At 49.1% G+C, this 20,831-nt stretch overlaps 1 protein-coding gene across 10 annotated transcripts in view; it reads left to right on the top strand.

The window, feature by feature from the left end:
* The window catches only part of ZNF536 (zinc finger protein 536), a 444,163-nt gene extending 425,766 nt beyond the window's left edge, over positions 1 to 18,397 (top strand). For all 10 annotated transcript variants that reach the window (XM_040446277.1, XM_040446274.1, XM_040446273.1 and 7 more), the window contains one exon: positions 15,457 to 18,397. In XM_040446277.1, coding sequence (XP_040302211.1) covers positions 15,457 to 15,701 — 245 coding nt within the window. In that variant the 3' untranslated portion in view covers positions 15,702 to 18,397. The remainder of the gene's footprint in view (positions 1 to 15,456) is intronic.
* Positions 18,398 to 20,831: the final 2,434 nt, after the last annotated feature.

Below are 20,831 nucleotides of genomic sequence, written 5' to 3'. Positions count from 1 at the left end.
GATTTATTCACGTAGCTGAAAACGATGGAGCCGGTGATAACAATGATCTTCTGGGTTTAGCGGCTCAGAAAGCTGGGAGCGCGCTGGTGTGTAAGTGTGTGTGCGGCGTGGGCGTGCCCCGGGTGCCCCCAAGGCCTCTCTGTGCTCCCGCGCCCTTGGCCCCCACCCCGCCCAAACTGCCCTCTCCCTTTGGAAGCCACGTCTTGCCGGGGACGAAGAGGCCCGCGAGGAGTTGGCGCCTGGGGGGGGCCACGCGTTGAGGGACCAGTTCTCCACACAGGGCGCCTTTTCCCTGCAGAGGGGACAACGATGAAACGATATCAAGATGGCGTGGACACTGCATTATGCAAGGAAGTCCTGATGCTGTGGGCCTTCTCTTTATCTTTCCTTCTTTCTTTTTTTTTTTTTTTCCTAATGTAAAGCCCTGCCCATTTGTTTTGGTTTACGTGACTCCAGAGAAGTAAGTGGATTAGACAGAAACTTTAGCACGCTTCGTCGCAGCTGGGTGCCGACATCTGTCATTCCTCACCCATATTCTGGATCATGCCAGCAAGAGAAAGCAAAGTCTGACACCTTTGATTTTAGAGAGAGCCTTTTATAGGGGGAAAAAAGAGAAGAAAGGAGTAGCATTTCCTTTGTGACTTCATAAGAAAAGCCACCTCTCTTCTAGGCTTTATTTATTTTATTTTATTTTATTTTTGGCATGTGACAACATTAGTGGCACTCAGAGAGAGCCGAACATTGAAAAGTTTACGCTTCTCCTTTTTAGTTTGTAATTTTCTATTGTCCGTGGTACCGATTTGTAGAATTGGGCATGATAAGAAGTGGCTCTTGAAAAAACATCCACTGTGCCCGTGTATATGGATATATACTGTGGGTACGGATCGAGGGTGTCTGATTCCTTTATGGAAAGAGAGATGTGTGATTCTCTCTCACACATCAACTCACATTAATGCAACACAACAGCACCGAAATTTTATGCAATATGAGTGTTCCCGCCGTGCCGTTTTTTGGTCAGATTTTCTGCAACCCACGTGAGGCCCCTCCCCAAACCATACGACGCCCCCCCCCCGCCCCCACCAAGAAATGTACTAATGTTTTCATGAAGACTATGTGGGTAGTGAATTATCCACAGATAACCTTGGATGCCAGCTTTTGGTGGATTGGACGTGCCTTGCGCTGCTGGTGCTGTGTTTGTGTTGGGTGCTTCTGTAGGTGTGCCCCTCCCCCCCCCACCCCACGCCTTCACCGGTGTGGCACAGTGCACAGCCCGTCCTCGGCACAGGCCAGGATTGGCCCCCCCTCCCGTATTTAAATTGTACAATAAAACAGAAACTACAATTAAGCGCTGATGTGTTCGCTTTAAGCCACACAATGGAAAACAGGAAACGGTTGAAGCAGAGACCACCCACTTGTTTATTTCACTGGGTGTGTCCAGGAATGCGGCTCTTCTGCAGGATGAAAGCCACGCAAAGACCTCACCCAGTGTCCCCCCCCCCCACCCTAGAGAAGGTGAGGCCCGGGCAGTTGGGCGTGGACAGGACTGGACAAAGCAGAGACTGAGGACTCTGAGGCCCACGGTGCCAGGAGGTAGATCATGCCAGCAGAGAAGTGGGCCCAAGGGCAAACTGTGCCCAGCTAGGGGGCCCCCCGGGACCCGGCTCTGACTGGCTGCCTCTGGGAAGATCTTGCCAGAACTTCTGACTTTTCAAGGTAAACGAGAAACCCATGTTTTTACCTGAAATCTCTTTGTTTTGGAACATTGGCCATACCCCCCCCCTTTTTTGTTCTCATAGTGTTGAGGACAAGAAGTAAATATGTGTGTGCCTCCAGCTTGTGACCTCTGAGGGGAGTGAAAGTGTGGACATGCATGGTAGCGATGGAATCCGTGGGCTGCCCACTTGACCCCCTGGGCTCTGGGGGGCCTCGGTCTGGTTGGGTGGTGACAGCTTGACATCACACAGGAAGTGGCTATAGCTGGCTGAAGGCGTGGGGAGGAGAGGGTGTGTTTCGTGGAGCTGTAATGGGGACACCGAGCTCCCCCGCAGGCAACACAGGAAAATGCACAACCACCCAATGACTGAAAGTGCACTGGAAGGTGGTTGAGCCCTCCTGCGCCCTCCCTGAAGAGGCAGAGTGGGAGGGGGAGTGTGGCAGCCTGGACTGGAGTCTCCAGGGGTCTCCAGGGCACAGAGCTCTTAGATTTTCCTGGTGAATTCCCCAGGGGAGGGGTCTTTGCGGTCACCTGTCAGGAGGGCTGTCTGGCACCGGAGGAAGGACACCAAGCAGGGTGGAGGGAAGCGAGTTCGGGATATGTGCACTCCTCACGAGACCAGAGAGAAGCAAGCCTGTTCAAGCTCAGGGCTGCCCATGCCAGGGTGTCCTCAGGCCTCCACGAAGGTGAGAAAATGGGGCTGGACACAGGGGCCACGCACCCAAGGCAGCACCCAAGCCCAGCCTACCTGGTGCTCAAGGGACACAAGCCCCAGGACCCCTCGCGCAGCGCCTGTTCTGTGAGGAGCTGCTGGACTTGCGTGTCGCCCCAGGGAAGAGAGGGACCCTCCAAGCCTGCGTCCTGGGAAGCCTTATCGGGCAGCGCCTGACAACGCAATCCAGGGCCTAAGCGTGTGGCTCTTTGACAAGTGCCAGTGGTGCCCTGCGGCTGGGTCCTTCGAAAGGCTTCCGGGAAGTGTGGGGGCTTTGGCGGGCCTGACTGGAAGGCATCTGCAGGCTGCGGTGGGCAAATCCCTGGTGGGCCTGGCAGTGGGTGTGAGGTAAGAAGGGGCTGAGGGCCGGAAAGCCAGGCTGAGGAACAGGATGCCGTGGGGAGACATAGGGAGTCATTGAAGGTTGGAGAGCAGAGGCGGGCACACGTGCACACTGGCTTGCTGCGTGTGGCACGCCTGCGGCCCTTCTGTCCTTCTGGTGTCCTTCTTGTGCCCCGAGAGTCCTCGCTGTTGTCCTGGGGTGGGCTGTGGGTGCCAGAGGTGGGTCACGTGGAGCAGGGCTGGCTGTCACAGCTTCCTCTACTGCCCATGTTGTTGCCATGGGGACTTCAGATGACTGCATCTAGCTCCGTGTCCTTAAGGAGGGAAGATGCGGGTGGTGAGAGTCCGAAGAAGAGGTGTTGCGTTGGCAAATCTCAGGGGCCCTCCGTTGTTGCCATCTCTTGAGGATCGCCTTAATAATTTCACTTAAAGGGCGCCTGGCGGGCTCTGTGGGTTAAGCCTCCGGCCCTTGATTTCAGCTCAGGCCCTGATCTCAGTTTGTGGTTCGAGCCCCACGTCGGGCTCTGCTCTGACAGCACAGAGCCTGCTTGGGATTCTCCCTCTCTCCCTCTTTCTCCGCCCCTTCCATGCGCGCTCTCTCTCTCTCAAAATAAATAAATAAACATAAAAAAGGAAGAGGACAGACAAGCTCCCGCCGCATCCCACACTCTCTATGTAAATATCCACCCCCCCCCCCCCCCCCGCCCCCCGGGATGACCTAACTCCCCGCTCCTTCGTGTGGGCTGTGCGGTGACTTCCTTCCCGGGGAAGTGTGCCTGAAGAGCACAGCGTGGAGAGGGGACAAGACCAACTTTCCAGGGCAGACACCTGACGAGCACAACCTCCGCCGGGTCACCAAGGTCAGAGTGACAGCCGTGCCCTGATCCCACGCAGTGGGAAGTCACTGCACCTCTGTGGTCTTCCGCCCCAAACCCAAGTCGAACCGTGAGAAATCCTAAATGAGAGACCTTCTACAAAACATTCCTCAAAACTGTCAAGGTCATCAAAAACAAGGAAAGCCTGAAAACCTGTCACGGCCAACAGGCACCTCAGGAGACACAACTACTAAATGTAATATGGCATCCTGGATGGGATCCTGGAACCAAAAAAGGACATTAGGTAAAAATGAAGGAAATCTGAATAAAATATGGGCTTTGCTTAATAATAGTGTATCAATATTGGGTCATGAATTGTAACAAATGGACCCTACTAATGGAGGGTGTTAACATTGGGGGGGATGGGTGTGACAGGAGAATTTGCTGTAGTATCTATGCGACATTTTTGTAATTCTAAATCTATACTAAAATAAAATTTTTATTTAAAAAGTTCATAACGGATTTTTTCTCCATGTTTATTTATTTTTGAGATAGACAGAATGTGAGCAGGTGGGGGGGAGGGGGCAGGCAGAGAGAGAGAGGGAGACACAGAATCCGAAGCAGGCTCCAGGCTCTGAGCTGTCGGCACAGAGCCCGACGCGGGGCTCGAACCCACGAACCGCGAGATCATGGCCTGAGCCAAAGTCTGACGCTTGACCGACTGAGCCACCCAGGCGCCCCTAAAAACTTCTTCAAAGGTGAATTTGGTTGGTTTTCAGCGGCCAGGGACAGCACAGCACCCCAGATCAGGAGGTGGCCGCACCCCAGATCGGGAGGTGGCCACAGCATTAGCTGACACTGACTTTGTGATGCTGAAATCCCTCCTGGAGGAGGTGGCAGCGGGGGCAGCACTCCACGGGGCCTGTGCCCAGGAGCGGGAAGGAGACAGGCAGGGCTGGAACACCCCCCCCCGCCAGCATCTCTGTTACTTAGGCACAGTAGGGAAGGGGGCGGGCTTTCCAGTCGGAAGCCAGAATTCAAACCTTACCAGTTTGAAGGATTTCGTGCTCTTGGAGCAGCACGCTCAGCCTTTCCAAATCTCCCAGTTTTCATCTGTAAAATGGGCAGAACAAAGTTCCCACATAGGGTTGATGTGAGGGAGGTCTGTGAATTGCTGAGCACCACGTGTGCACGTGCATGTGAAATAAACGTTCCCCAGATACAGTTACAAGTATTTATTGACTGACTCACGCTCTGAAGCGCCTGTGGTGTGGTAGCCTTGAATGAGAATCGCCATTCCAGTGACAACGCTGAAGGCAGGCCTCAGGGTCTCCACTTGTCAGCTGAGGACGTGGAGGCCCTGAGAGGTTCTGGGTTTCCTCGCAGCCGAGAAACCAGAGGGAGGCGGAATCCAGCTTTGCAACCGCTCCCTTTGAGCCTGCTGCCGGGGCTCAACCCACTGCGTCTTGCTGCCTCTCTGAGGCATCAGATTCAAGTTCAGTTAGCATGAAAGCTGAGAAAGTGAGGCTGGATTCCAGAAGGTGTCTGTAGAGAAGAGCGTCTGGCAGAGGGTGTAGGAGCCTTCCAGATATTCCCAGCGCTGCACGCGCCCGCCTCCCAAGCCCAGAAGGATCACACCCAGGAGCGTCCTGCCCTTCCATGCCCATGGCCTCGAGGTGGTCGCTTTCTCGGCAACTCTGGCCCCTGCAGTGCAGATTTGGCCTTAAACCGTGTTTATTCGTTTGCCCCAGGCGGCCTCTGTGCTCGGGAGCCACCAGCCTGCCTGGGTGGGCAGGAGAGGCAGCCTGGAGTGCAGGCCGCGGGCACTCACAGGCAACTATTGATCCGGGATCTTAAATCATTCCCCAGATTTTATGAAAGCATTTATGTTTATCATTAAATAACCTTCAAAGGGTCGATGAACTTACTTTCCTTTTTTGGAGATTTTTAGATGTGTAATATAATAATACTCTCACAATGCCCTGTGTTTGTCTCTGGGTAAGTGACTTCATCCTGAAAGGTGATGGAGGAGACCAAAGAGAGAGGGTGCTGCCCTCAGTGTAAGGCGGGAGCCAGGAACAGAGGGGCTGGTCGCTCGCCCCACATCCCACAGCAAACCTCACCCCTCCTGCTACTCCGTTCTCTCCCAGCATTTCCAGGGGAGGGTGGGTGCAGGAGTTGGAACACTTCTCCGTGTACTTAGTAATTCAGTCATCTAGTGATGTCAGTATGACTTGTGGGTGCTTGATACTTCGGGCTATAATCTGATGCTGTGTCATTCACTTTGTTGCTAAAATTGTTCCAGCTCTGGCCATTGGGGGCTCTTTCATTTGGCTCTGTGCTACTTTGACATACCCCCACCAATGTGTGGGTTTTTTGGGCGATTCCTTACTTTCTGGCAAAAGACGCTCCAGGATCATCTCATGTATTTCCTGTTCCAGCCGTAGAATCGGCCATTTCTACAAAAAGCCTTTTGTTTTCTTTACGTGTTTTTAAAGTGTTTTTACCTATTTATTTTTGAGAGAGCGAGCAAGCACGCGCACCCACACACGCACGCGCACACACACACACACACACACACACACACACAGAAAACACACGATGGGGAAGGGCAGAGAGAGGGAGAGGGAATCCCAAGCAGGCTTTGCACTGTCAGTGCAGAGCCCTACACGGGGCTCGAACTCATGAATCGTGAGATCATGACCTGAGCCCAAATCAAGAGCCGCCTAACCGACTGAGCCCCATAGGTGCCCCGTTGCTTCCTTTTCTTGAGAGTGGTGCTACAAATCAAGTGTGGATGTCACGGGTTCTAGGCCCGCTCAGCTGACGGGACAAGGAAACATAAGTGTGCATGCTAACTCCTGCACGTACTCATATCTGTGTCACATATCTTGAACTGAACACAAGTTCACTCTGATGTCTCTAATCTATTACCACATGGATCAAAATTTGCTTTTAAAATAGTGAAATATTTTTTGGTAGTGTTTTGAATTAAAACCCAAATCACAGGATATTTGAAACCTGAAATTAGTTATACTAAGGATATTCCAAAGTGTTTTAGCATCTTTGATTAGATGGATGAATATTTTTTCAAAACCTGAAAACATAAATTATGTACGTGATTAGAACCATTCTTGCCTATTTGGAATTAGGGAAATTATATATACATATATGATGTGTGCAACTGTGAAAAATAGCTTTCTGTTGGTTCCATGTGTGTTCATGTATATTTTTACCCATCTCATTGCCTCTGCTGAGCCTATTGAACCTGGACGGCTGGCCAGGGTCCTGGGCAGAAGCCCCTCCAGTTTGCAGCGTCAGGGTCAGCTGCAGACACTGAGAGCGAGCGGTAGGTGAGAGCCAAGTGGAGACCAGCCGACCGCCCTGGAGGCCTGACCCCGGGTGAGCTTGCTGGGCATCTCCGTGCTTGGATTCCTCCCATGCCTGTGGGTCCACCTCTGGGGCCGTGTTTCTAACATACGCAACTGGCCCTATAGGTGGAGCCATTTTCTTAACTACCAGCCTGCATCTTGCAAATGTCCCCAGTTTCAAGGAATTGCGAAGGGCTCCAGTTGGGTGGCAGCAGGAGTGGTGTTGCTCAGGATGGTACCTCTCAGAGGAGGCACTTCCCAAGCCTCATGGCTCTAGGCATGTGAGCTGGTCCTTTCTAGAAAACCGTGCCATAAAATGTGACTGTGGGAGACCCTTCTGGGCTCTTAGAGATGCTCCGTGATCCTGTGCTCCAAAGAAGATATTTCAGAAAGGAAATAGGTGGTGTCTCCAGGTGAGTCAGCCACGGACTTACTGTAGGCAGCTTTCTCGGGGTCTGTACTCACTCAGGCCGCAAGTGGGTGTGGCCGAGGCTGATCTAGAAGTCATGGCAGCAGTGTTCCTCTTCATTGACCCAAGTGTTTGCTTGTTGCATTTATTTCAGTGAACAATAAAAGGGCCTGGTGGGATTGATCTGAAAGGCTTGCCCTGGTCTGAGAGATGGCTGGGCTGTATGAGGACACAGGAGATTGCCTGTGTCTCTGAGAGGTGGCTGGGCCATGTGAGGACTGCCCGTGGGATTGCCCATGTCTCTGTGTCTACCCCGGGGCCAGGGACCCCACTTCCTCCCACTTACACACATGACCCTCTTCTGGACCCTCTTCCTTGTGCTGACCAATCTCCATGACTGGAGATTATCCGTCTCCACTGTAGATCCCCTTGTTCCAGCGTCCAGAATTGTGCCTCTGTCGCCACGTATAGACCCTGCCTGTGGCCAAACAGCACATGTGTCCTTCCTCAAGAATGTTCTTCCTCTCCCAGGACTCTTTCCGGGCCCGTCCTCAGAGCCGTCTTTTTGATGGGAAACTGGAGCCTGGCTCAGAGCGGCGGGATGTCCTCTCCTGGTAAACTCTTGGCCCCTAACTCCTCCCACTGGAGAGGGCGTCTACCGGGCTGTCACCCCTGAAGGCAGCCTTGAGACTGCAGCCAGTCACTCAGCATGTATTGGTGGGCATTGTGTGAGGCATGCAGAACAGATGCCCTTCCCGCCCTCGTGGTGCCGAAAGTCCTGTGTCATTCCTATAGCAGTCTGCTCGGTGTAATGCATACAGCAGGTGCTGAATGTGCGCTCGTGGAAGTGGGTGGGGTTCCAGGAATTGTGTGATGGAAGCTGGGAGTCTTGTGGCTCGGTGACAGCCATGTGCACAATGCCTGGCTTTGGTGGGTGTCTCGAGGCCACAGCAATGCCTATTGTCCCTAAGTGGTGTGGCAGGTGACACGCGTGCAGTATCACACACACACACACACACACGCGCACACACACACACACACACATTATAGTGCACGTCCTTCCAGGGTGTTCATAGACTCCCTCCTGGCGCATCCCGGGTCCTGATCGAAGGTAGCCCTTTGTGGAGAATCTTCCGACAAGCAATTTCCAGTGACTGGCAGGAGGCAGCAGAGGGGAGCATCTGTTGTGAAACAACCTTCAGGCTGAATTCCTGGTGGGAAACCAGCTAGCCACATACTCCTGACTTTGGACAATTATCTAATCTCCCTGGGCTCGGTTTTCTCATCTGTGAAACGGGAAGACTCCTCTCTAGCACATGTCCCTCCTGGGGGTGGTGAGGACCGTGGCCGCAGTTCCTGCAAATGTGCCCCGGTGAGTTGTCCCGAGGCCAACGCCGGTGGTTGGCCGCCGACTGCTCCACCCCTCCCGTCTGCCATCCCGCCCCGGGAGAGAAACCATCCGTTTGGAAAGTGTGGAAGCCCCGTGGATGTAGCCCCATCTCTGCCCACAAGTGTGGGCCTGTAATTAATGGATGGTCCCCCAAGGGGAGGCATTTTCCGCTCCCCCTTAGGTACAGGGAAAGAGCAGATATTTCTATCGCAGCAAATAAGAAAAATATCTCGTTTCCCCACTTTTGTTATAAACAATGTACGACTTGCTTTCTCCTTACTCCTCTTGACCCTCCGCACTGTATACATATTTATATATTATTCATAGTGGATTAAAAATGAATGTGCTCTTTACCACGGCTCTACGGCGCAGTGACAATACAAATTAACGTATGATGTACTTACTTTTCACATGGCAGTGATGGGAAATGTTGATGGTCTCGAAGTGAGAGGTAGAGAGACGGAGTGCGGTGGGCGGGGGGGGGGGCAGCGGGGGGCACCCATCTGGCCGCACGTCAGGGCCCCGGCTGCAGACAGGGATTGGGGCTATCCTCAATCAACCGTGCTGCTGCAGGGCCGGGAAGGCCTCCTCACTTCCCGTCACGCTTGGAAAGAGGGCCACGGTCCCCAGTGGGTCCTGTGAGCCTGGCCCCTGTCCGGCTCCCTCCACCAGGACCTGGGCTTCACTTCCACCATGACCTGCCCGCAGACCCCTGCACTGCTACCAGTCTCCCTATCCCTGTGCCTGGGCTCAGGCCTGCCCCTGTCTGGAGCAGCACTTCTCTCCCTGTCCCTTCTCCTGGCTGCCTCTCCCATTCTTTCTCCCATCCACCCATCCATCCCTTCCTTTGCTTGCAAAATACTTGATGGGTGTCTGGGATGGGCCAAGCATCGTGCTAGGTGGGGAGAAACAGCAAACCCCAAAAGCAAAACCCCACAGCCCCTGCACTGCAGAGCTGGCTGTCCAGTGGGGAAGATAGACGTAACTGTCTGTTCGCTCAGCTGCCATTTCTGGAAGCTGTGCTGCAGAAGGTTTTTCTATGACGGCCCTCATCACCATCATGGTGAGTCTGGGGTGATCAGGCCTCCTCGAGGCAGAGGCAAGGTGTGCCAAAGGGCACAGCTACACAGTAATTAGATGAAGCAGGGGAAGGGAGCATTCCGGATTAGGGAACAAGAAGGGATGGAGCAAAGGTCCTGTGGCAGGAGGGAGTAGGAAGCATTTGGGGAACGCTGAGAGTCCTGTATGACAGAGACAGCAAACTCTGGGTGGGGCGGGGCGGGGGAGGAGTTGAGGGTGAAGCCGGGTCGAAGGACGGAACAGGGGCTCACGTTCCTCTGGGTTGAACTCTTAGAACGCCCCAGTCACCTCTACTGTATCACCACCTGCGTTGCCCCAAAGTGTTTCTAGGACAAGATAGAACAGGATCCGCTAGATGGTGAGATGTTTCCGGCATGGGGTCTGACCCAAAGCCCATCCTAACCCACATTCGTTGAACTTCATCCAACGGAAATGCAACGTTAACAACTTGGTCCTTTGGACTCTGAAGGTCTTCCAGATTCCCCAAAACTCCCATTCAAGGGCAAATGCCCCGCGGACAGACAATATCTCAAGCTTCCACTGAAGACCACCTGAGGCAGGTAGCACAAAACAGTGGTACCTGAGACACTCGCTGAATCCGTACATTTGAGGAAGAGGGGAACGCCGAGGCCCCCCGCCAGGCTTAGACGGGCGGTGAGATGACGATGATAGAAACAGCAAGCGTGACAGTGACAGACAGCTGATTCATATGGTCCCGTATTCCTTCCAGACTTGACACCTTATTTTATCTGCTCCTCGTGACATCCTGTGGCAGAGTCTGCCCCATTTTCAAGGTGTGGGAACTGAAGCCTTGAGAGATCACATTCCTTACTGGAGGTCAGACCCAGAGACTGAGTTCCCTGGGCACACCCCCCCCCCACGCCTACAGATGGATCCCTTCTCTGTCACAAATCTTTGAACACACAGTGAACTATTCCGGGGATCGCTCAGATTTGGGGTTTGTTCCCAAGCCTTTGCTTATGGTCTCTGACCAAAAGGTCACAGACCTCCACAGACATCACTGCTCACGTGCCAATTACCAGGGGCTTCAAGTGTACAAAAGCGTAGAGAAACGCGAATTGATTCATCCAGGTTTAGCTGGACTCAGGAGGATACCAAATTTCAAAAGGGCTTTGCATCACAATAGCTTTCTGTTTGGGAGTCAATGTTTGTGGCACCGAGGGACAGACTTCCACTTGAAACTTGATCCTTTGGCGAACACACTGACTTCTTCTGGGCCTTTCAACAAGCCACTTAGAAGCTGGGGGGGTGGGGGAGGGGTTGTATGTGTATATGTAGATCTTATAAGAACACACTGCCATCATGGCTCTTGTAAGGATTTTGGAGAATTAGGGCATCTGGGTGCTTTATACCTGGTGGAAATTTGTTTTAAATCGAAACTGCCCGGGTTCACTGTATCTTAACTTCCTCATCTGTGCAATGGGGCTGATGTCACTCCTGGACCAAAGCGCCCTAGAGCTCAGAAATGAGGATAGCATACAAAAATATATGTAAAAAGCTATGGAATGCAGGCTTGTGGGATCTTCAGGGTATAATGGGTACTATCATTATAATCTACAGTGCTTCTACCTACAAGCTATAGGGCAAGGTCAGGATTTATTATGATTCTAATATCGTATAGACTTTCTTCTAAAAGTACACCTGCGTAGTGTTCTATACATTTACATATAGATTTCCATCTCACCTAAGTTAAAATGAAAACTAATTCCCTACTTACTAATGTTTTGACCACGGATGTATCCAAATATGCCAGAATTCTAGCACATCCCTCACGGTACCAAGACTTAGAGACTCCGATAGTGCCATAGTTTAAAACGTGATTAATATTTTAAAATAAATTGGTGGCGAAAACGCACCAGGTGCTTTTAGGCCACGTTGGCCAATTCAAAAAACTTTTTTGTGTGTGAATAAAGGTGACACTTGAGGTTCTCCACTTGGCTTGCCAAGATGCATGTTGCATGGCTCTCCTGGTGGTACAATTTGCAGAGAAGGTGGCTTCCAAAGGTTGTAGTGTAGAATTCATACAGAAATGTATTGTTCGTAATGATAATGGAAAGTATAACTTGGGGCGCCTGGGTGGCTCAGTCACTTAAGCGTCTGACTCTTGATTTCGGCTCAAGTCAGGATCTCATGGTTCATGAGATCGAGTCCCTGCATCAGGCTCTGCGCTGACAGCATTGGGGCCTGCTTGGGATTCTCCCTCTGTGTCTCTGCCCCTCCCCTGCTCGTGTGCCCCCTCTCTCTCTCAACATAAGCAATCGTTGAAAAACAGAGAGAGAAAATACAATAAATAGCCTTGACAGATGGACAAAAACAGTGGAAGAACAGAACCACGTTGAATCCCGGGACCTGAGGCAGACGTATTGAACGATACCACGGGTTGGTCTTTGCTCGCTTGCGTTAGATTCTTTGGATCGTGGTACCAAGAGTTCTGGTTTTACTTTTGATTTTTATTTCTTTATTATTTGGAGTTCTTAACTCTGGAGACTTGTCGGACCACGGTGCTATTCTCCGTCAGTGATTCGCTACCATGTGATTCTTACGTCGGGTGAGCTAGCTCCAGCTTTGGGTGAGCCGTGGACATTAGCATAACAGGCTCCCACTGAGCTGAGCTGCCTTTGGCGGCTACCGAGAAAATGCAGTCCGTTTCTGAGAAGATTTGGATAAAACTTTAAAAACATTTCTTACGCGTCCTGAGAACTGGTGTCTCAGTTCTGCTCAGGTTCTTTGGATGCCCTTCGATTAGTTCAGATGCCTCTGGCTATAGATCCGGGCCCTCTTTTCTTCTGCTCAACAGTTGCTCTCCCCGAGTACTCAGAATCTTCTCTCCCTGAGCCCTGGGTATGGTTTAGTGTCCACAGCAATGGCGGCTTCTTGAGTTGGGTGTCTGGGTCTTGGGATCTGCTTGAAACGCACTGATCCCCGGCTTAGGACTGACTTAGAGTCACTATTCTGGTGGAGAGAATGGCTTTTCCTGCCCTACTACCACTGACTGGATTGTTCCCTGTTGTGTCTGTGCCCTAACTCCAGCGTGGTGAAGAATGGGGCCACTTACCTTCTTTGTAAACTTCCTAAATCCACATAAGAAATAGGAGTCTCAGCTCTCCTTCCCCACCAACCCAGGGCCTTCCCTTGTCTTCTGTGGGAGAGGTAACCAAGCCCCAAGGGTGGCACTGGGTCGCAGGCAGGCAGGAGTGATGCTGGCGAATCTTTCTCTTATCTGACAGTCAAGGTCCTGGCCCCTCCTGCTGATTGTTGCGCCTCGTCTTGCTGTGGTCGGCAATGCAGAAGGGCCAACAGTAAGTGTACTTTTCTTGGGCTTCGTTTATTCTTAACTCCAAAGTCCACAGCTTTGCAAATTGGCTTTTGGCCAAGTGGGAAAGTTGATCAAATCCAGCCTTGCGTTAGAGGCAACAGTAGAAGCAAAAGACGCAGAAACCCTATCCAAAAATATAGAATACCTTAAAAAAAAAAAAGGCAAGGTGAAACAATGATAGGTGAGTTCCCTAAACAGTTCATGCCTGCTTTCTCTGTGCCAGGCAGTGGGCTTGGCACCAATGGTCCTAAGAGGGCTATGCTTCCTGCCAGAAGCTCCCGGCCAATCAGGGGGATCAATACACAGTAGCCCACAAAAGCAGCATCCCGCTTGGGCGGAACCTCGAAAGGAGAGAGAGAATGGAAGCGGTATTTCAGGGACAGGGTCGCACGGCAAGGGCATGGAGACCCTGCAGAATGAAGCCTTTTTGCAGAGACCATTAATGGTTTGGTTTGCTGTGGACAAAGGAAGGATGCTCCAGAGGAGGTGGAAGAGGTGGCTGGGACTGGACTCGGAGGTCCTGATTATCCCTTAGAGGGCAGGTGACCATCAAAGGTTTGAGGCAAGGAAATCACAGTTGAGCTCCTCCTTTAGGGGCCCACTCTGGTATTCCTGGCAGGGGTGGGCGGGGGGAGGGGGGGCCACACCTGACAGCGTGAAGCCCTCCTGCAGGCCGCCGTGTTCATAGTCTAGGCAAGAGTTGGGACACACCGGATCAGCCTTGAGGGGGGATGGGGAAGAAAGAGGGAGACTCACCAGGTAGAAGAGATTCATCCTGGAGATCAATTGGCTAGGAGGGAGGGCAGGGAGCACCCCCTCCGCAAACCAAGTAAGAAAGAAGGAAGATTCTAGGACCGTGTGCAATGAGAAGTGAAAGCGAACTCCAGCTCCAAACATTTGGTTGGCCTCCAGTTTCTCGGGAACAAGACTGCTTTGCTAAGTAGATACACAGGACTTCTGCTATTACTGTTGCAGCAAAAGTGCTGAGTGTGCTGTTTGGATGTTTTCTGGTGTAAATGGTTGGGCCTTTTTATTTACTTGTTTATTTTTCGGAGCAAATGAAACCCAGCCTCGGGCCTTGACCTCTCTGGGTGCTGCTGGGTGGGACAGTACTCAAGAACTTCCAGGAATGGACATCCACAGCTTCCGAGCATCAGCGGGGAATGCGATTGTTCTATTATAACTTCCCAAACCAGATGCTTTACTGGTTCCTCAAGATGCCAGAAATGGGTGCCTGTCTGCTGTACCTCAGGACAGAGAAATCAAGCCTGATGGATTGGGTGGGTTTCCACCAGAGTCCACGTTTTGTTCTGATTTAGGGCGTTTCTAGAAAAATTTGATTTCAAGGGTTACTATTCAAAATCTAGCTTCTTTAAAACTACCCTGGCCGTGGTTATTTGAACATTTTGGTTGCCGCCGATATCTTCTCCGGCCTCCTCTTGAAACCCAGTGGTTCTGCAAATTCTTCCAGCCCTGCCCCAGAGCGAGGCTTGGGCCACGGCCCTGAGTCACCCCACTGCAAACACACACTCCCTCCTCATGCTCTGTTGCTTATCTGTAAAGAGTCGATGGGAGGATAAGAAAGTGAACTGGCTTAGTGCTGAGACCTGAGTCAGAATCCCAGGCGGAGGGATTTATGGCTTTGTGTGTGTGTAGAACTGGGGTCAGCAGAGTACAATACGGGGATCAAATCCCTCTACTGTCTGTCTTTGTGCAGCCTGGGAGCTAAGAATGGTTTCTACGTTTTAAATGGTTGGAAAAAAAAAAAAAAAGAAGAAGAAGAAGGACGACTATTTCATCTCCCACGAAAATTATACGAAATTCAAATTTCAGGGTCTAAAAAAAAAAAGTTTCGAATTTCATCAATAAGGCGTTGGAAATTTATTTCCTCCCTTGTCACAGAGGTGCCTACGTAATACCTTTGATTTTGTGTCTTGGCTTGCAAAGCCTAAAATATTGGCTATCTAACAGTGTAGAGGAAAAAAAAAAAAAAAAAGATCTAGGTGTTGGGAACATTCTCTCCTGTCACCGGGAAAGTCTGAATTAAAGCTCTCGCTAGGATGGAAAGGTCTTGTAAATCCCTGTCTGAGTTATTATTAGTGAGTAACTTATTATTTGTCCAGATAGGTATATTGGCTACTTTTCTGTCCTTTGCCAGTCTGAGTTTGCAAAGTGACTGCAATCATAAGACTGATAGCACTGGTAATAACGATGCTGTCCTCTGAGCCGTGGGGGTCGAGGAGGGAGCAAGTAGAAGAGCTGACCGGTTCCTCTTTGTGCCCGCAGGTCACAGGCCTTTCCAGTGCCGATACTGTCCCTACAGTGCCTCTCAGAAGGGAAACCTGAAGACCCACGTCCTCTGCGTCCATCGTATGCCTTTTGACAACAGTCAGTACCCCGACCGCAGGTTCAAGCGCTCCAGAGTCGACTCGGAGGCTTCTGGGAATTTCGAAGACCCCACAGCTGTCAAGGCGGGGAGCTCAGCAGAGCTAACAGAGGAAGGCTGCAAAGCCCAGGAGCAGCGTAACTGAGCAAACTGACCTGTATATTGCAATATTATTTTACACAGTTTTAAGATTATGCATCTGGTAAAAGAGTTTGCTAACTGCATTCCAAGGGGAAAAAATCATGTACAACTCCCCCACTAGTGTATAGAACATTTAAAAAATTTAAAAAGATATCTATATATATATATATTAAAGAAAAAAAAAAAAAAAAACCCCAGCCCTTGAAAATGGCTGCTAAACTGTTACCCGGCAACAAGTCCTTCCAAACAATGCAGGTGGAAGAGAAGTGATTTCAGAAACGCTCGGTGTCCTCCAAGCTTGAGAAAGCTGGGGGCCCTTCCAACTCTTAAGTCGTCTTTGTCCCCAAATCATGCTCTTAACTGAAAAATGATACCATCTAAATGATTTAGCGTTGCCTTGAAGACGGAGGGGCTGTGTTTTCATTGTTGAAAACACCTCTATAATCTGACACCAGCTGCTGCCAGTTGCCGCCCACCCTAATGAGATGTGCCGAGAGGCAGCCGCGGTGCCAGTCAGACTGGAGCGGTCACTGCAGAGAAAATCAATTCACGTGGTGTCCCAACTGCTCGCGCGAAGAAACCCTAGACCGCCCGCAGCCAGCGCCAGGGCTGACCAGCACTGCAGAGAATTGCCACCTTAAACGTGCATTAAAAAAAAAAAAAACAAAAACAAACAAACAAACAAAAAAACACAGCCAAATGAATCAATGGTCAGAAATCATCTGCAGACAAATGCCCATTGCAGGTTTGAGGAGTAATTCCTTTTTTTAGATCAAATCGCAGTATTGAGAGGGAAATGCTTTTTCTTCTTGGTTGTCTGGCTTTTTTTTTTTTTTTTTTTGGATGAAAAAGAAGTTGCTAATAAAAAAAACAATTAGGGGTACATTATGTAAAATGCGGTTTAGGAATACTAGCCAACCCTATCCAGAGAAGGTGCTGGTGAGAAGTGGGAATTTATGTAATAATAGAAAGATGGTTTTTTATTATGATTTTAAACATTTTACTTGAATGAAGGCTGCTCCGGTCCTTACGATCAGATTTTTGTCATGTGTTCGTTTTTGTAAGTATCACAGACATGAAATGAAGCGAGATTTTCTTCTCTGACAAGCTCTTATGAAATAGCTTGTATTAAAAGACGAATCTAAACATCCTGCTCTCTATCGCTAATGAAGAAAACTGTTTGAGTTAAAAATGTCTGTTTTTGTAAAACAAATGTGTTCTATATTTTTGTAGATTTTAGATTTTTTACTGATTGGATACTCCAAATTTATCAAGTTCTGCACCACCCAGAGGGAGATTTTGAGGGCCAATAATGAACCACTTAACTCATTCAAAAAAAAAAAAAAAAAAAAGATTTAAGAAGACTAGTTAAGGGTTTATTCTTGAATCTGCTAGAATGGCGTACGAGTTCAGCCTCTTTAACATACTTCCTTTGAGTGACACGAAATTGGTGCTGTTGCTTGTGATGATAGAGAAGTATTGAAGTATTAACTTCTTCTAAAACGAAATCATTCAGACTTAAACAAAAAAAAAAGTCGATATTTCCTTGCAGGCTGGGAGCACAGAATAAAACCCCAGGGCCTTAAAAACTTCAGCTCTGCCTACAGCAGTTTACAAAATTTCTAAACTGCTCTCAATGTAAATAAAATGCTTAGCGCTATCCTGAGACCAGAAGGAATCTCAGGCTAATAAGGAATCCGGTTTGCATATGCTGTAGAGAGGGTGTCATCTACCCAAGGTTTCGGTGAAAATGAGGTCGCTGTTCCACGTGGACCCATCTGGCATAGAGCAAGCTGCTTTCTTGTTTTTCTAGAATAGTTCTCACTGCCTTACTTAAATCGAGTTGATAAACTTAATGCAACTGTTTCTATGATCCTAGAGGAAGGACTGAAATGTTATTGAAAACTTTCTGACTGTAGTGAGCTTTAGGATTTTAACTGCACTACTGTGTTTGGTGACTGTGCCAGTCGCTTGCTTTCTGTGTGTTTGCCCCGCCTTTGGTATCTTAGCAAAGAAAAATATTAAAAAAAAGAAAAAAAAAAAGAAAAAAAAAAGAAGAAAAAAAAGGTAAAAAGAAAAAAAAAGAGGAAAAAAAAGTGAAAGAAACATGAGAGCCACATTCCATTTCTAGCACTTTGGGCGCTCTTTTGGTATTCTTTTGTGTCTTCTGAGCATCGTCAGATGCGACAGGCAATAATTCTGTTTGTGACACTGGGAACACCCCTCCTCTTTGTGGCGTGTGTGTTGATTCCATTTTGTCCAGTGCTACCGTGTCCTTATTTCCCCCTCTGACACAGGCCTTCTTTCCAGAACATTTGTAACTTGTAATACAAACAAGTGACAGCCACAGTGATGCAGTGTCAGTTTCTGAATGTCACCAGGTCCTCCTATCTAAACATGTCAAGTTTCTTCCCTGTAACTTCTGTAGTCTGTGATGCTGGTCATAATACTGTCTACATTCCTACACAAAGAAAAAAAAAATCTATCTTGGAGGAAATCTGAGATCAATAGCGTAGAGGATTTTGTTGCTATGCTTGTAACAAGTAGAAAACTTTGTATTTAAAGTTTATTCTTGGTCATTATTTATTATTATAATACATCAGTTGACAGAACTTTATTCTGGTATAGAAAGTATTAAAAGTTGTTTTTTCAGCAATGACTGTTTTCTTTCCGCTGTTAGAATAAAATGTCTTTGAAGCAGTCCGGTTTTATCCAGTGTTTTACGCAATAAAACCTCTACCTCTGGAAAAAAAAAAAAATCTTTTCCTATTCACTGATGTTTATTAGGAAGAGTAAAACGTGTGCTTGCAGCTTTGTCAGACTTTGCTAAGGCTTGGTCAAACCCCGCTTATTCATAAAAACCTCCTCAGTATCCTGGGGGGATGGTCCCCACAGCCTCGGGCTGTTCGAGCCCCGTGAGTATCTCTGTGCCGTATACACAACGTGAGTGCGTGTGTGTGTGTGAGTGTGTGCGCACACCCATGTGCATGTGGGAAATACACTTCTTCAAAGGTTCGTGGATCCTGGTTTCAGTAAGGTAAAGCCAATGGAAATACAAGTGCTTTTCCTATCGCCGTAATTATGTAAGACGCTGAAAGCATTGGGATCTATTATTCCCCTTTATTGGTAGGAAGTTGTTTAAAAAATCATTAAAGGCAAGGAAGCCTTTTCCAGAGGATAATCTGAATTCTTCCTCTGGAAGAAAAGGAAAAGAATAGAGAACAGTAAAACCTGTGGCGTAAGGGCTACTGATAACGCAGCCAGCCCCCTGACAGTGATTTGAGAGGGTCTGAAGTGTGTTCCCCACACTTGATGAGCAGAGTCGCTTTTTGATTTGTTTTTCATTGCTGTTGATTTGGTGTGAAAGCCAAGCTTGCATAATGCGGGCTGCGGCTCTGGAGTACTGAGGGCCCAAGGAAATGTTGCAAGCAAAAGCATCCACCCACGTTGCGTAGGAATTTGTAAATCACCGTGTTTCTTTCAGGATGCCAGACTATAGGCCTCGCTGCATGGGAGCCGGGGCGACTGGAATGGAATTTTTGACAGACCTGACTGTCCATTGTTATGACCAGCAAACAGCACAGGTGAGTCACGAGGTTACAGGGAAGGGTCAGGAAGTGACCCCATCGGGGCGGGAAGGTTACAACTCCAGGTACATGGTGGATCCCAAACCTAAATGCCTCCAGGGGCCAGGCAAAGCACCACAGTGGGGGAAAGAGGCGAGTAAGGATGGGGGGAGGGTCTCGGGCGGGGGGGGGGGTGGTGTGTGGACCCTTAGCAACTGCCTGTCATCACCACGAGGAATGTGGCATCAGGGCTTCTGAGTTTTCCAGAGACACCGGATACCTGGATTTTGCATTAAGTCTCGCAGTTTTTACAGGTTGGCTCAAAATGTGTTTTCAAGACCTGTATAATAAAGATGAATAAAATGTGGTTTATCTGTAAAATGGAATATTATTCTGCCATGAAAAAGAATGGAGCACGAATGCAGACTAAAACATGGACAGACTTTGAAAACAGGATGTTGGGCGCAAGAAGCCGGTTATAAAAGACCACATGTTATATGAGCCCATTTAGAGGAAACGTCTAGAATGTCCCAGAATAGGGCTTAAGGACAGGTTGACGGGCTGGGGGGGAGGGGAGAATGGGGAGTGACTGCTCACGAGTTCAAGGTTTCTTTTGGGAGTGATAAAAATGTCCTAAAATTAGGCCGCAAGGAGGGTTGACCGAGCCTGAATAAACTAAAACACCACTGAGTTGTACACTTTTAAAGGGTAAATTTTATGATATGTGAATTACATCTCAATAAAGCTGTTATAAAATAAAAATAAAGCCAGAAGGCGGCCTTTCTGAGAAGCATCAATACAGATTTCCATCAAAATGTTTTGGGCCCTCCACAGTCCTAGACGACTGTCTTCGTGCAGACAATTACAAAATAAGGGTGTACAGGCTTAAATTTGAGCCCTAACTCTACTACTTACCGGCTGCTTGATCTTGAACGATTTAACAGTCCTGGGTTCATCGGTGGTATCTGTGAAACAGTGAAATTGAACGCAATAAAGTAGGGGAGATCATGGTTAGGTTTTGTAAATTTTCGCTGTTGCGCCGCTGTGGTGTAGGAAGTTAGGGATAAACTTGGGATGGATTTCACACCTATGAAACACTGTATGCTGAAGCCCCCATGTTTGGGGAAAGGCTCTGATGGTCAGGGCTCTTCCACACCCACCTGCTTCAGACAATAAGGTCCTGGACGGATGTCTTCTACTCTGTTTTCCAGTTTCCTCATTAAAGAAAAAAAATCGCGGTGTTAATCGCTTCCTTGACGTTTTCAGAGTATTGGGAAGCATCTGGGGAAAGCGTGGGGTGTAGCAGGAAAAGAACTGGTCCTGGGATTTGATGCTGTTCCACTCGCTTGTTCAGTAAAGCTTACAAGGGACCTACTGTGTGCCAGGCATCGGGCCAGGAGCTGGAGAGACACCAGCGAGTCAGGGATCAGGCCCATAGATCACTGTCTGTGGAGAAAACAGACTTCAGTCTGATAATCGCAGAGGTAAACCTAAAACACCCGGAAGACGAGATTCAGAAATAACACGGATTTCTCACGTCAGGGAAGACTTCCTTGGCAGTGACAGTG

This window comes from Herpailurus yagouaroundi, unplaced genomic scaffold (assembly GCF_014898765.1).
Source record: "Herpailurus yagouaroundi ecotype Mexico unplaced genomic scaffold, PumYag 194, whole genome shotgun sequence".
NCBI lineage: Eukaryota > Metazoa > Chordata > Mammalia > Carnivora > Felidae > Herpailurus > Herpailurus yagouaroundi.
This window is presented reverse-complemented; position numbering and strand designations above follow the sequence as displayed.